The sequence below is a fragment of the Eschrichtius robustus genome, chromosome 12 (genome assembly GCF_028021215.1).
Source record: "Eschrichtius robustus isolate mEscRob2 chromosome 12, mEscRob2.pri, whole genome shotgun sequence".
NCBI classification, from domain to species: domain Eukaryota; kingdom Metazoa; phylum Chordata; class Mammalia; order Artiodactyla; family Eschrichtiidae; genus Eschrichtius; species Eschrichtius robustus.
In genome coordinates this window covers 46,205,962-46,221,559 of record NC_090835.1, presented here as the reverse complement: position 1 = coordinate 46,221,559, position 15,598 = coordinate 46,205,962, and the positions used below count along the sequence as shown (strand labels likewise).

General features: G+C 52.1%; 1 protein-coding gene across 5 annotated transcripts in view; it reads right to left on the bottom strand.

Annotated features, from left to right (window-relative positions):
- Nucleotides 1-9,803: 9,803 nt before the first annotated feature.
- Nucleotides 9,804-15,598, bottom strand: part of TRAK1 (trafficking kinesin protein 1) — a 101,780-nt gene continuing 95,985 nt past the window's right edge. For all 5 annotated transcript variants that reach the window (XM_068558237.1, XM_068558238.1, XM_068558239.1 and 2 more), the window contains one exon: nt 9,804-12,576. In XM_068558237.1, the coding sequence (XP_068414338.1) occupies nt 11,778-12,576 (799 nt within the window). In that variant the 3' untranslated portion in view covers nt 9,804-11,777. The remainder of the gene's footprint in view (nt 12,577-15,598) is intronic.

Genomic DNA, 15,598 nt, shown 5'->3' with positions numbered 1-15,598 from the left:
GCTGCCCCAGGAGCCAGTCTCAAAGAGACATCTAATCACCACTGCAGCATTGGAATCAGGGTATCAGTGAAATTCTTCATACTTAGTAACTTAGCTAACTGATGAAATGGGCATCGATTCCTCATCTACAGAAGATGACAATGCCCTCAAGTGGACAGTTTTTTAAAAAACCACTCCTGTGGGTGCCAGCTTCTCTCCGTAGAGAAACACATTGAAATCTGCAGGATTCAGGCCTGCTTCTCTTTGCCAAGCTGCTGGTTAACCCACCTAGTCAGCTGAAAATTTAAAACCAGATAATTCAGGCCCTCAGACTGTTATTCTAAGAATGGGTGATTTATTTTATCTTAATGTTGGAACTTGAATATGACTGCCAAAAGGCTCCAGGGCTTGGAAAATCACTCAATGAAACTGAAAAGAGAACAAGAACCACCGACAAATGAAATGCTTTTTGTAGAATTAAAACCAAGAACAAAAAAAGGAAGTCTTAGAAGTATTTTGAAGATAACTTGGTAACTATGGTTACCTCTAATTAGTGAGCGCCTCATGCTTTCCAGATTTGAGTGGAGGAAAACTGAAGTGAAAAACAATTCCAAATTATTAAAAATGTAAGTTCCACTGAGTGCATGTAATGTACTTTTGAAATGTAATTTAATGTCTGTTGAATCTAGTAATTAAAAAGTTGGCCTTGCATTTTTTTTTTTAAACTAACTTTTTTTTTTTTTTTTAATTTATTTTTATTTACTTATTTTTGGCTGTGTTGGGTCCTAGCCTCTGCGCGAGGGCCCTCTCTCCAGTCGTGGCAAGCGGGGGCCACTCCCCATCGCGGCGCGCGGGCCTCCCACTATCGCGGCCTCTCCCGTTGCGGAGCACAGGCTCCAGACGCGCAGGCTCAGCAGTTGTGGCTCACGGGCCCAGTTGCTCCGCGGCATGTGGGATCTTCCCAGACCAGGGCACGAACCCGTGTCGCCTGCATTAGCAGGCAGACTCCCAACCACTGCGCCACCAGGGAAGCCCCCGGCCTTGCATTTTTTAATTTTTTTTTTCTGTAACTTATCATTATTATATGTTACAAAAAATATTGGCCCCTGATAGATCAATTTAAAAAACAAAACCGGGGGGACCTTCAAGATAGCAGAGGAGTAAGATGTAGAGATCACCTTCCTCCTCACAAATACATTAAAAATACATTTACATGTGGAACAACTCCTACAGAACACCTACTGAACGCTGGCAGAAGACCTCAGGCTTCCCAAAAGGCAAGGAACTCCCCACGTACCTGGGTAGGGCAGAGGAAAAAAGAAAAAACAGAGACAAAAGAATAGGGACGGGACCTGCACCAGTGGGAGGGAGCTGTGAAGGAGGAAAGGTTTCCACACGCTAGGAAGCCCCTTCATTGGCAGATACGGGGGGTTGCCAGGCGGAAGCTTTGGAGCCACGGAGGAGAGTGCAGCCACAGGGGTGCGGAGGGCAAAGCCGAGAGATTCCCACACAGAGGATCGGTGCCGACCAGCACTCACCAGCCCAAGAGGCCTGTCTGCTCACCCACCGGGGCGGGTGGGGCTGGGAGCTGAGGCTCTGGCTTCGGAGGTCAGATCCCAGGGAGAGGACTGAGGCTGGCTGTGTGAACACAGCCTGAAGGGGGCTAGTGCGCCACAGCTAGCCGGGAGGGAGTCCGGGAAAAAGTCTGGACCTGCCTAAGAGGCAAGAGACCATTGTTTCAGGGTGCACGAGGAGAGGGGATTCCTTCTCTGTCTGCCCACAGAAGGCAGAGCACTGCCTAAACGAGCTGCAGAGATGGGCATGAGCCGCAGCTATCAGCTCGGACACCAGAGACGGGCATGAAACGCTAAGGAGCATTTCACCTCCTGCAGCCACCAAGAAGCCTGTGTGCAAGCACAGGTCGCTATCCACACACCCCCGGGAGCCTGTGTAGCATGCCACTGCCAGGGTCCTGTGATCCAGGGACAAGTTCCCTGGGAGAATACACGGTGCACCTCAGGCTGTTGCAATGTCACGCTGGCCTCTGCCGCCGCCGCAGGCTCGCCCCGCATTCCAATTATAACTACCGCACCCCACACCCCCCAGCATGAGTGAGCAAGAGAGCCCTAATCAGCCGCTGCTTTAACCCCGTTCTGTCTTGGAATAGACCTTGGGGCCAAAACCAAAGCTGAGCCCCAGGATCTGTGTGAACAAAAAAGAGAAAGGGTAATTTCTCTGTGCAGCCTCAGGAGCAGCAGATTAAATCCCCACAGTCAACTTGATGTACCCTGCATCTGTGGAATAGACAACTAATCATCCCAAAATTGAGGTGGTAGACTTTGGGAGCAACTGTAGGCTTGGGGTCTGCTGTCCATGACTGATTTGCGTCTGATTTTTATGTTTATCTTAGTATAGTTTTTAGCACTTGTTATCATTGGTGGATTTGTTTATTGGTTTGGTCGCTCTCTTCTTTTTTTAAAATTATTATTATTATTTTAAATAATTTTTTTCTATCTTTTTTTCTCCCTTTCCTTCTGAGCCATGTGGCTGACAGGGTCTTGGTGCTCCGGCCTGATGTCAGGCTTGAGCCTCTGTGGTGGGAGAGCCGAGTTCAGGACATTGGACCACCAGAGACCTCCTGGCCCCACGTAATATCAATCAGCGAGAGCTCTCCCAGAGATCTCAGTCTCAACGCTAAGACCCAGCTCCACCCAACGGCCAGCAAGCTCCAGTGCTGGACGCCCCACGCCAATCAACTAGCAAGACAGGAACACAAACCCACCCATTAGCAGAGAGGCTGCCTAAAATCATACTAAGTTCACAGACACCCCAAAACACATCACTGGACGTGGCCCTGCCCACCAGAAAGACGAGATCCAGCCCCACCCACCAGAACACAGGCACCAGTCCCCTCCACCAGGAAGCCTACACAAGCCACTGAACCAGCCTCAACCAGGAGAGTCAGGGGTCACATGCTGTCGCTGCTACTCTGGGCCTTAGTGTCACAGGTGACAGATAGAAGCCCCTGGGGGGACCAAGGGTTTGTACACTGGGGGGCTTGGGAGAACGACACATCTGTGGCTTTTCCCTTCTGAATAATGTCCCTAAACTTTAGCCTGCAGTTGTGAGTCTCTGCCACCGACGGCCCCCCGGTGCTGCCGCTGCCTGGCCCTAGAAAACCCTGCTGAACTCTGCCCTGCCCTCTGGCTCCCCTCAGGCTGGGGCTCTTCGAGAGCAGACCTGTTTTTCCTCATAGTGAGGCACCCTGAGGCAGGGCTGTGTCTCCCCTCAGAATGTGGCCCCTCAGTAGCAGTGCTGTGTTTTCTGAGAGTGGTTCCCTGAGGCAGGGCTGTCTCTGTCATCAGACTGGGGCTCCCTGAACTCATGGCTGTGCTTCCCCTCAGAGTATGGCTCCCTGAGGCAGGGCTGGAGCTCCTCTTTTTTCTTTCTGGCCATGCCCCTCGTGGCTTGAGGGATCTTAGTTCCCCGACTCGGGATTGACCCCGGCCAGGGCCAGGGAAACAGTGAAAGCGCCGTATCTCCTCCTCGTTGTGTCTCCTCAAGGGCGGACCTGTGTCTCCTCAGACTGAGGCTCCCTGAGGCGGGGCTGTGTCTCCCCTCAGACTCAGGGTTTCTGAAGCAGGGCTCTCTCTCTCCCTCTTTGACAGCAGGGCTGTGTTTCCTCAGATTGGGGCTCCCTGAGGGTAGGGTGGTGTTTCTTTCAGCTTCTGGCTCTCTGAGGAAGGGCTGCATCTCCCCTCAGAATGGGGCTCCCTGAAGGCAAAGCTGTTTTAATCCTCAGATTTGTTTGCGCCCCCTGAGGCAGCTCTGTGTCTCCCCTCAGCTTCCGGATCCCTGAAGGATCGCTGTACCCACCCCCTCCTCACTGTGGCTTCTCGGGGACAGGGCCGTCTCCCCCTTAGACCGGAGCTCCGTGAGGCCAGGGCTGTGTTTCCCTCAGATTCGGGCTAAGGAAGGGCTGTATCTCCCCTCAGAATGGGGCTCTCTCAGGCAGGTGGGTGTCACCTCTCAGACGGGAGCTCCTTGAGGACAGGGCTGTGTCTCCCCTCAGATCTGGGTTCCCTGACGGAGCTCTGTATCTCCCCGTCACTGTGATCCTCAAGGATTGAAGGGCTGTGTTTCCTCACAGTGGGGCCTCCTGGCGTAGGGAGGTGTTTCCCCTCAGAACGGGGCTCCCTGATTGCAAGCCTCTTCTTCCCCCTCAGCTTCCCGCTCCCTGAGCCGGGGCTGTATCTTCCCTCAGCCTGGGGCTCCCTGAGCGAGGGCTGTATCTCCAACTCAGACTGTGGTCCTTGGACAGCAGGGCTGTGTTTCCTCAGCCTGGGGCTCCCTGAGGGTAGGGCTGTGCTTCCATCAGATTTTCCAGCTCCCTGAGGAAGGACTGTATTTCCCCTCAGAATGGGCCTCTCTGAAGGCAAGGCTGTTTTTCCCCTCAGATTGGGGCTCCCTGAAGTCAGGGCTGTGTCTCCCCTCTGACTGTAGCTCTTTGAGGACAGGGCTGTTCTCCCCTCTGATTCTGGTTCCCTGAGGGGGCTCTGTATCTCCCCTTCACTGTGGATCCTCAAGGGCAGGGCTGTGTTCCCTGAATGGGCTCCCTGAGGTGGGGCTGTGTTTCCTCACAGCGGGGCTCCCTGAGGTAGGGAGGTGTCTCCCCTCAGACTTGGGCTCCTTGCAGTCAGGGCTGTGTTTCCCCTCAGAGGGGGGCTTCCTGAGGGAGAGCTGTGTCTCCCCTCACCTCGGGCTTTCTGAAGCAGGGCTGTCTCTCCCCCTCAGACTGTGGCTCTTCGAGAGCAACACTGTGTCCTCATAGCGGGGCTCCCTGAGGAAGGGCTGTATCTCTTCTCAGAAGGCAGCTCCCTGAAGGCAAGGCTGTTTTTCCCCTTAGGTTCGCACTGCCTGGGGCAGGCCTGTGTCTCGCCTCAGATTCCGGGTCCCTGAGGGAGCGCTGTGTCTGCCCCTCACTGTGGGTCCTCAAGGACAGGGCTGGGTTTCCTCAGCGTGGGGATCTCTGAAGCAGGGCACTTTCTCCTCTCAGTATCGGGCTCCTTGAGGACAGGGCTGTGTCTCCCCGCGTTTTCGGGTTCCCCGAAGGAACGCTGTATCTCCCCCTCACTGTGGCTCTTCAAGGGCAGGGCTCTTGAAGCCCTGTTTCCTTGGCTTGGGGTTCCTAATGCAGGGCTGTGTCCCCTATCAGACTGGGGCCACCCGAAGGCAGGGCGTTATCGGCCCTCAGGCGTGGCCTCCCTGGAGTCAGGGCTGTGTTTCCCCTCAGAGTCAGTCTCCCTGAGGCAGGGCTGTGTCTCATCTCAAAGCCGGGCTCCCTAAGGCAGGGCAGGGCCTCCCCTCAGAATGAGGCTTCCCCAGGTTCCCGTCTTGCTTGCTTTCCCTGGATCTCTCACATCTACTCAAGGCGCTGCTGAGCCTCCGTTCTGCTGGTCTAAGATCAGGGCCCCGCTTTCCCTCTCTGGTTCTCAGTTCTTTGGGACTTCAGAGCGTGATTAGCCTGAACCTTGGGATCTGGTGTGGTGAGATCCCAAGTACCGCTGAACAAATACTTCCTCCAACTCTGGATTCAGTCATAAAGGATAAAGATTATTTTTATTTTTTTATTTAATTCTTTAAAAAAATTTTATTTATTTATTTATTTATGGCTGTGTTGGGTCTTCGCTTCTGTGCGAGGGCTTTCTCTAGTTGCAGCGAGCGGGGTCCACTCTTCATCGCAGCGCGCGGGCCTCTCACTATCGCGGCCTCTCCCGTTGCGGAGCACAGGCTCCAGACGCGCAGGCTCAGCAGCTGTGGCTCACGGGCCTAGTTGCTCCGCGGCATGTGGGATCTTCCCAGACCAGGGCTCGAACCCGTGTCCCCTGCATTGGCAGGCAGATTCTCAACCACTGCGCCACCAGGGAAGCCCCAAAGATTACTTTTAAAAGGAAGATGTATTAAAAGTGGGGTCGGTTAATTTCAAAAGATGGAAATAGCATAACATAGAATGCTTTTTTGTAAACTATTTTAAAAAGGTGCTTTCCTCTGTCTCCTGGGTGTGGCAAGAGGATATTCGAGATGGTTTCCTCCCCATTCTATGCTCAGTTTTTTCCCTAATGCCCCAAACCTGTGTGTATGCCATGCCCTTCTCGGTGAATGCCTGCCTTGGGTTCACCTGGTGAACTTAGACAGGTGTCTCTCCTAGGACAGCTGCCTGCCTTGAATTACTTTCCAGGGAAAAGCACACCCACCTGATTTTAGGATTGGATCATCAGGGCAGGTTCCTTCAGGTCTTCTGCTGTCTCCAAGCGCCCTCTACAGGCCAAACAAAATAAATCCTCCCAGGATATGGTGTCTTCCAGCCAGGAGCCCAAATGTGCAAAAAATTAAATTTATTTTTTTTCTAAATTTGACTTAATCCCTATTATGACCTCCCAATCAATTCAGGTAATTCAGAATAACTTTCTACCTCCACCAACTTCTCCCCAGGAAGCATCAAAGTTCTGTGCACCGGCTCTCATTGGAGCTTGGGGTAGGCACTTGCCCCACTTTCTTTATCCTGTTGGAAAGCCCCCAACCCATACCTGCCTCTGCTCCCAGGCAATGTTTGGAGGTGAGTCCCACATTTGCCTGGCGCTAGACACTTTGGGACCTCCTGCAGATCTTTCCATTGAGACCCACTTGCTGCCACTTCTACTCTCCCTGTGGCCACTGCCCTGTGATGGGGGTAAGGAGCTGGGCAGGGGTTCTGGAACATCTCCACTTTCTCAGTCCCCCCCAGGAAATGAGCTTGCCTGTCCTTGGATCCCCAGACTCATCCAGGGCTTCTCCCAGACCCTGGACTTGGTTCAGGGACAGGGGAAGGCGAAGGCTGCCGCAGCAGCTCCCTCCTTCCTGCACCAGCTTGGTGAACCTGTTGGGGCCCTGGGAGGCATGGAGTGGGGCATGGGGGAGGGGGAGTAAGCAGTAGAAAGAAAAACTGGCTAGGTTTTCAATCCAGATCTTTTGGTCCTATACCAAAACAGATAGCCTTTTCTTTCTTCATAACTAAAAACCAAGACTTTGACATCTTTGTTTCCTGGTCCCATCAGCTGCCTCTTTGACAACTTCCCTTTGGGCCATGGTGCCCTCTGGTCAAGCTCCCTGGGCAGGGGGCAGGGCTCAGATATACAGAAGGATATTCGTCATAGAACAGGGAGGGGAAAACCAGACCACCTCGAGCAACCCTCTGCCACAGTCACAAGACAGAAGGATGCATTCATTTTTATATTTACAAAACATATAGTACGAGGGTGCTTCCCACCTTTTGGGGGTTCCTTTTCTTGCACCTTCCTTTTAAAAAAATTCTTATTTGCTTTTTCAAGGAATATCTGAAGGTGACTTGCAGAAAGACAGCAAGCCCCTTTATTTTAATCCTTTGGCTAGTCTCTCCTAGGAAATAGGACATGCTTTCACATAGCAGAGTACAAGGACTGAATTCAGGAAATTTAATATTAATACAATATTTTAAAATATACTCTCAATATTCAAATTTCTCCGATCATCCCAATCTTTTCTTTTACAGCCTCTTTTCCAATTTGGGGTCATGAATTGCATTCGTTGTCCCTTTATTCTGGAACAATTCCTCTTTCTTTCATGACATTGATGTTTTTAAAGGGAACAGGTACATGGTTTTATAAAATGTCCCTCAATTTGTGTTCATCAATTTGTCAACTTCATGATTCAGGTTTTGCATTTTGGGAACAACAGCATAGAAGTGCTGTGTCCTTCCCAGGACATCACACATGAGTGGTACCTGATACCCGTTTGTCCCATTTGGGTAATGTTCAGTTTGATAACTTGTTTAAAGTGGTGCCCGACAGGTTTCTCCACTGCAAAGGTACCTCCCCAGCACTTTGAAAATTAATAAACATTCTGTGGGAAGGTACCACGTATGTAAATATCCTGCTACCTAACAAATTCTTACCCAATAGTTTTAGCATCCACTGTTGTCTAAATGAGTTAGTTTTGCAAAATTGTGGTTTTTCTAACTCTATTGTCCCTTCTACTCAGCATTTTACTTAGAAGCATGCATTCCAGGCTCCTTTTCCCATCCTTCCTCCCCTTGGAATGCCCTCCCCACTTGGCAAATCCTGCCCATCCTGGAAACCCAGATCCAGGGTCACCTTGTCTCAAAGCCTTCCCCGCCTCAGCCGCCGGTAGATTAACCCACCCACTCTCTGTCTCCACTTCAAGCAAGGTGGCTACAGCTACAGCTGTCTGGCCTCCCTGAGCCCGAGACGGGGAGACACCGGGGAGGGGAACCCACTCCTCCCACAGCAGGACTCCCACCCGAACTCCGCCTGATCTAGCACAGTGGTTCTCAGAGCCTAGTGAGCCCCAGGACCCCTTGCCGGGCTTGGTGAAACACATACCTGGACCCTACCCTTGGGATTCTGATGCACAACCCCAAAACCTCACTGGCTTAACAACAAAAGTCGGTTTCTCCTTCAGAGCATATGTCAAATGCTAGACCTCGGGGAGTCTGGTCCACACGGAGACCCAGGATAATGGTGGCTCCACCAACTTGTGACGCCATCATTTCAACATGTGGCTTCAGAGCAAGAGAGGAGCACAGAAAATCATGCGTGGACTTTTCTCTGCCCACAGCTCACTGGCCAGAGCTAGTCCTGTGCCCTGCCCACTGCAAAGTGACTGGGAAACATGGGGATCAGATGGGCCATTTGGTGACACTGGTTTCTCTGCCGTAACCATGCTCCCCTTCTCTACTGGCACACAGCCATGAAGTCCTTCTCTCTGTTCCTCAAACACACCACATGCTTTCCTACCTTTGGGCCTTTGCACCAGCTGCTCTCTCTGCGCAGATGCCCGTGTGCCAGATCTCACATGGTTGGCTCAAATGCCACTTCCTCAGAGAGGCCTTTCCTGACTGCCCAAAGTAGCCACCCCATCTCTCACACCAGCCTATTCCAATTCTCTGTTGAAATAGGCCTTATCATGCCATGTCTGGGGTCATCTCTCTCCTATTAACAGACTGTACGCACACTCCACGAGAGAAACTGATCACTTATCACCATGTCCCACTACCTAGTACAGTGCCTGGTCCATGATAGATGTTCAAAATATATCTCCCTCAGCTCATCAACCCTAAGGTGTATTACTATTCCCATTTTACAGGTTTAAAAAATGGAGGACCCAAACAGGAGTGGCTTGCCCAAGGTCACACCACTACCAAATGGTAGCACTTGATTGAAATCCATGCCGCCGCCACCCACTACTGTTTGCTTGCGTGATTTCACTGCTCCCAAATATTAAGGTGGCAGAAATTTTTATTTATCCTTTTGTTCTCCCTATGGTGATCCTCCACTGTGCTTGGTTTTTAAGTCTCAACAAAGTTCTATGGAGGGCAATTTGGCAACATCTATCTGGGAATTTATCCTACAGATATTCTCATGTATGTGGAAAATTACATATACGCAAGGTTTTTCCATTACAGTGCTGTGATAGCAAAAGTTTGGAATTAACTTAAAGGTCCATGGGGGTGTGTATGTATTCGCAGTGGGCACGTGCACGTGGTGGAGTAGTATGCAGCCCTGAAAAGTGAGAAAGAGCTTCAGGTTCTGATTGGAAGGTTATCTAAGGGAACGTATTACATTAAAAGAAAGGTGGGTTGCAACAGAAGTATTATGACTTTCATTTAAGTTCCCCCAAGAGCTGAATACCTTCAAGTCTTTCATAGAGATCGTCTCCTCAATGAAAAGAACAAAATACAAATCAGAATAGCAGTGTGGTTTCCATCATTTGAACTTATTTTATTGGTATTCATTAGCAAATAAAATTTTATTGTTGATTTTGGATGCATTACAACACACTTTTTGGTAGTGGTTGCACGATGTTGATCATTTATTAACTATACTAAATACTGCAACCTCCGAATTGTTGATTTTTACACGGGTATCTCCTTTGTGATGATGGGTGGCTCCTCTCTCTGAATATATAAAATGGTCCGTTCCATCCATGGTTTTCATATTCCCTTGTTATTCTACCTACTGCTTTAAAATACATTCAAATAAAAAGATACAAGTTCCTTGCAGTGAGTGCACACATACCACAGCGAGGAGAGTTGAAAACACAATTAACCAACACCCTCGTGTTCAGAGAATAAATAGTATGAAATCATGGGACCGAAGCTTGCTCCTGGGGACTTTCTCAAAGTATCTTCAGTGGACATAAGGTCACACTCACTCAACTGAAGGATACATCTTTTGCCAAGGGTGGTGGGAGGAGGGTGATGGGGGGGTGCAAAAGGACAATTTCATTTGCATATGATGTTATCCTTCCATAAATGTCTGGAACAAATGGCCACAGAGCACCGTGATGTGCAGTGCAGTCCTCAGATCAGAATAAATAAATGACCTGCTTGGATTGGAAAGCCACAGGCGCGCTGTGACCGAGCTGGAGAGGACAGAAGATGTTTGTTTAAAATACAGCACACACAAATAATAAATAAAAGTTTGAAACTTAGTCGGTGACAGCGATGGGACCAGACTCCCTGTTTGTTCACGGTTCTTCTCACAACACCTCTACCTTTTCCTAAGGATAAAAAGTGGCACAAGGACACAAAGGGCTTTTGGGGACCACTCTGTTCTGAAACAAGAGGGCAAAACGTGTTTTGAGGGCATCGAATGGCTGCAGAAGAAGACCACAGTCGTGAAAGCATGCTCACTGGTCTCAGGTCCAGAACAAGGACCAGAACAAGAGGACCGCCAAAGCCTCATTTCTCTGTGAACCAGTTTGGTGTTACCTTTGGCCGTGGTGCTTCTCTTTGACTTATACTGTTGACAAATTTCATCCACCACCTTTCCCCAACCCCCTTTCCTTATGATCCTATTGTTAAAATCGCCTTGGGTCTGGTCTTAATTTGGTTGTGACACTGGGTCCCAGAAATAAGCTGCTATCTCAGGAGCGGCTTGGTGTGTCTGAAACTTGTATTTTGGTGTCACAGAACCACAGACAGAACGTTCACTGCGACTTCCCATCTAGTACCATTACTTCCCTGCATATATTAAAAAAACAAAACAAAACGCAGAAAAATAAAACAAATCACACAGAACACACAGGGGCTGCCAAACGGTGCAGCAGGAGTGTAAGTACATTCTCTTTCAGGTCAGACGTCTGGTCCGACAGTGGATTACAGAACATGGAGGGATGAATTCAGGTTGAAGGCATGAGAAGAGAAAGTCACAGCTCAAGAAAAGAAGCGACCGTCCGTTGGGGCCGCTGCACGTGGCAGCGGACGGAGGCCCCTTACGCTCTTACAGGGAGGGTGAGGCCAGGTGCCCAGTGACACCAGGCGGCACAGCCACTGTGCTACGTGACAGCTCAGGATGTGTGGCTCCGGCAGCCAGCCACAGATTCACTGGTTTCCTATCCATGGGATAAGAACACACATGGGGCGGGGTGGGGGGTTCAGTGCTTCTCAAAGGAAAGAAGAAGGAAAGACACCGGGCTGCCCCTGCCCCCGGCCAGCACGGGCCAAGTCCTCAAGAGAGCGATGTCGGTGCTGGGGTGCTTCCCGTGGGATTCGAAGGAAGGGCAGGGCGGATACAGGTCTCCAGGTCCTATGTACACATTTTACAGAGTCTCCACTCTGCCCCCATGAGGCACGAGGTTGATTTGTCCAGCTCAGGAGGGGACGTACAGAGGACAGCAGAGGGAGCGTGCGCAGTGCGGGGGGAGGAGAGGGAGGCGGGAGCAAGACGGGTTTCCTCTAGCGGAAGGGCCTTCTCCCAGCCTCACCGTAAGCTAGTTTGTTTGGGGAGTTTAGCACCCATCAAGATGCCCGAGGTGAGCGTCACGGGGGCTTTCATCTGCATGCTGGACCCCACCATGGTGGGGAAGCTGCGGTTCCGTCGGATGCCACTGTTGAGCTGGAGCCCGCCGATGGCACTGGTGACGGTGGGGCATCCAAGGGGCAGGCCCTCGGGTACCAGGCCTCCGGGGACAAGGGCCTGCGTGGGGCCCGGGGGCCCACAGAGGAGAGGTCCCTGGTCCTCAGTCAAGGTGGGGACGTGGGCTCGCCCCGAGTTCACCACTTTGGCCACACTAAACCTCCTGACTTTGTCCACGAGGTTCAGGTTGGAGACAGACACGTCGGTCTGGCTCTCGCTGCTCCGGACCGCCTTCTTCTCCCTCACCTCCCTCAGGATGGAGCTGGCTGGCTTGGAGGCCAGGAAGTTGTCGTAGGGAGGGCTCGTGCACTTGAACTCGAAGGAGGGCGGGGAAGACGTGGGCGACTGCATAGGCGAGTTGGGCGGGGTAGAGGGGATCACGGCCATCCTGGGGGTGTAGGAGTGCAGGAGAGAGCCCCGGCCAGCCCTGTCCCAGCTCTGGGGGTCGTACACAGCCGCGGAAATGCCCCGCTCCTTCAGCAGCCACACTAGCCCCAGGGATGTGCTCATGGTGGTCGTGGACTCACGGACGTTAGTGAAGGATTCGGCCAGGCTCAGTCTCCGCGGAGTGCATGGCGTGGCCACCGGCGTGGACTTCAAGTGGCTGGTGCTGCCACAAGCTGGAGTCGGGGCCGAGTTAAGGCTGATAAGAAAAGACAACAGGTCATTGATCAGAAAATGCCCACGAGCACCGAGGAAGCAGTCCGTGGCCAGCCGCCCGCAGGGTCGCAGCACAGGCCTAGGACATGCTAAGGGGACTCCCCCAGCCCAGGCTCCCCGGGTGCCTCTTTCCATGTCTGCCCTTCCCTCTCACCACAGGGGCCGTGGATTCCCCGAAGTGGGGACGTGGTTTAAGTTAACAGGAAGCTGCATGTGATTTCCCTCTTTCAGCCCTAGAGGGTGGGTACAACTGTCCCCTTTGTAGGTGAGGGAACTGAGGCTCAGGTTACGTGACTTACTCAACGTCACACTCAGCTACTCGGGGGAAGACCCTGGATTTAAACAAAAGTCTGAGGGACCCCAAAGATAGGGGAGGAAGGCCTTCAGCAGAGAGGCTTTCTGTCCCTACCAAATTTACTCAGATTCCTGCCTTCCTTCCCAGTAGCCGCTTCCCTGAGGCAAGACGTTAACCAGGACTACGGGATATGAGAATTTATCCTGGGAATGGCCGAAGCAGGTGGGACATCTCGGTGGAGGACCCTTGGGTGATGGGGAGACTGAGGCTGAAGGCGCCCATCAAGTCAGCGGCAGACCCGGGCCTCCTGACTCCCACCACAGTGTTCTTTCCTCTGCACCCTGCTGCCCTTTAGCCCTTCTCCCGTGGGTGCCCAAGTCCACCTTGATGAGTGGAGTTATCGGGACAGAGGGAGCCACGTCACGTATTATCAGATCTTCATCTAGGGAACCACCTAGAAAAAGCCCCACTGGGTGTGTGAAACCTGGTTACTAAAGGAAAAGTGGAAAGATTCCTTCGTCTACTCATGTCATGCTGACTGAGGACCCGCTATGTTCCAAAAGCTGGTATCCAGCAGTGAGGGAGTTAGGGCAGAAGGTATAACAGAGGGGCAGCAGCGGGGAATGCACTGCTGTCTGCCTGAAAACCAGGAGAGACCCACTTTTAACAACTGCTTCGGGGATGGAGTGAGGCCACCCAGGCACGGAGGCCCTGAGCTGTTGCTGGATGAGCAACTGAGCGGCACAGAAAACATCCCTCCTGAGGGTCTCATGAGACCTGTCCCGGCACCTGCCCAAGGACGCAGCAGGGGCTGCAGGTGCCCCTGGGAACAGGCAGCTGGGTGGTCCCCGGGAACCGGGGGATAGAGCCCTCTCTCCCCAGCCTGACAGGGGACAGGCCACATACCTTGGACAAAGCACCAACTTAGGGAAAGGGGAGGAAGGGGATGGGCTCTGGAGCAGGTCCTTGGAATGAGTGGAGCAGGGCCCCCTCCTGCAGGAGGGACAGGTCAAAGGCAAGTACAAGCTGAGGCGTCCCTTGGCTGCACACTCAGGTGACCTCACCACTGGCCAGTCTGCACAGGGTGAGGAACACAGAACAGGCCCGTCTCACACAAGCTCGGGACCGGGGATGCTGGTGGGTCCAGAGCACTCAGAGGAACATGGGATTAGAAACCACAGCAGATTCCTAAGGTTAAAAGGTGGATTCTTCAAAAGGCACAGGTGGAATTCTACAAAATTGATCTACAAGCAATAGAGGGCCAAAAAAAATCTGGACTTCAAATCTTGTTCACAGAGCCATTCCTAGGGAGATTCTCTATTTTGTTTCAAGCTGCCATTCTTTCAAACTCAGGCAAAAAGCCTTTTCCTACTACTGACTACTCAGGCTTTGTCATCCCTGACGAGGCCAGAAGGACTTAGAGAAGAAGGCAGGGGTGCGGTGTTGAGTCCTATGGCTACAGTCAGCAGAGCACCAGGATGCCAGCCTCTCCCAGGGGGAAGCTCTGTCCAGTGGTCTTAAACACGATCTCTTCAAACATAAAGCTGAGGGATAGGGAAGCCGGGTTCTCCAGAGGCAGGAAGGGAGACGGAGAGACAAGCTAAAATTGAGAGGTCCCCTTCCGGTGAGAACCTTGGTTAGATCTGTATTAGTGCTGGCACTCGGCGCAACTGGGGCATTTAGACAGGTTAGGGGTATCCATTGTCAAGGCCGAGTTAGCCAGGCACAATCAGAGACACGTCCACGCCTACGTCGCGGGTTAGTGGCGGCCACGCGTGCACACACAGCTCCTTCATGGGGCCCTGCCAGGCAGGCCCTGCTGGTGGTGTTCTCACCCCCTGCCTCGCCCGTGGGCTCACTCTCTGCCCTACATCTGCTCTCAGCTCAACGGGGCCTGGGGCTGCTTCGTCATCCTCCTCACATGACCTGCGGAGAATTATTCATCGTTGAAGGTGTTCCTTGGGGCAGCTGCTCCCTCCGAGCTGGCCCTGCTCGCCTCTCTCCCGTAAGTTACCTTCCACTCACCCTGCCAACCTCGTACCACAGAGAAAACAGCTGATGGGGTCACGCCACCGCGTTGGGGGAGACCATTTTCCCTTTCACTGGACGCTCTGGGAGGCCTGAAATCCAGCCAAGCAGACCCCCCCACCAGGCCATACAAGTCCTCTCGTCCTATGGTACCAACTCTTATCACTTCTTGGAGGTGCCCAAGGGAAATGGACCACGCTGGGCACGTGGTTCCATTCAAGTTTTATCATTTCGGTCATTACAGGGTGGCTGGGATGCATGGCCCCTGGGGCCACTGCCAGAGGCATAAGTGCTACCACAGGGCTCAGTAACTCCATTCTGTGAAAGAACACGTTCTACTGACAAACTTTGGGGCAAAAAGCCAACAGACTTGGACTTAGGGGCTGTGGTAGTGCCCTAAACTTCAGCTGGTTGAGGAGGGATGTAAGAATCTTCCACGGCCAATAAAAGAGCAACTAAAAGTGGGTCCAGGTCTCTCTATCTGTGCTGGATCTGAATCAATAGGGGCCTTGGTTCAAAAAAAAAGAAAGAAAAAAAGATGGGACTCAGAACAGGTGACTGCAGTGCTTGGGAGATGCTTCCACTGGCTAGGGGTGGATTTGAATGAGCCTCTCTACTTTGGCTTTCCTCAACGTTAAGTCTCACGGGGAGTGTCTCAACCTCACCCCGCCCTGCCCACCCC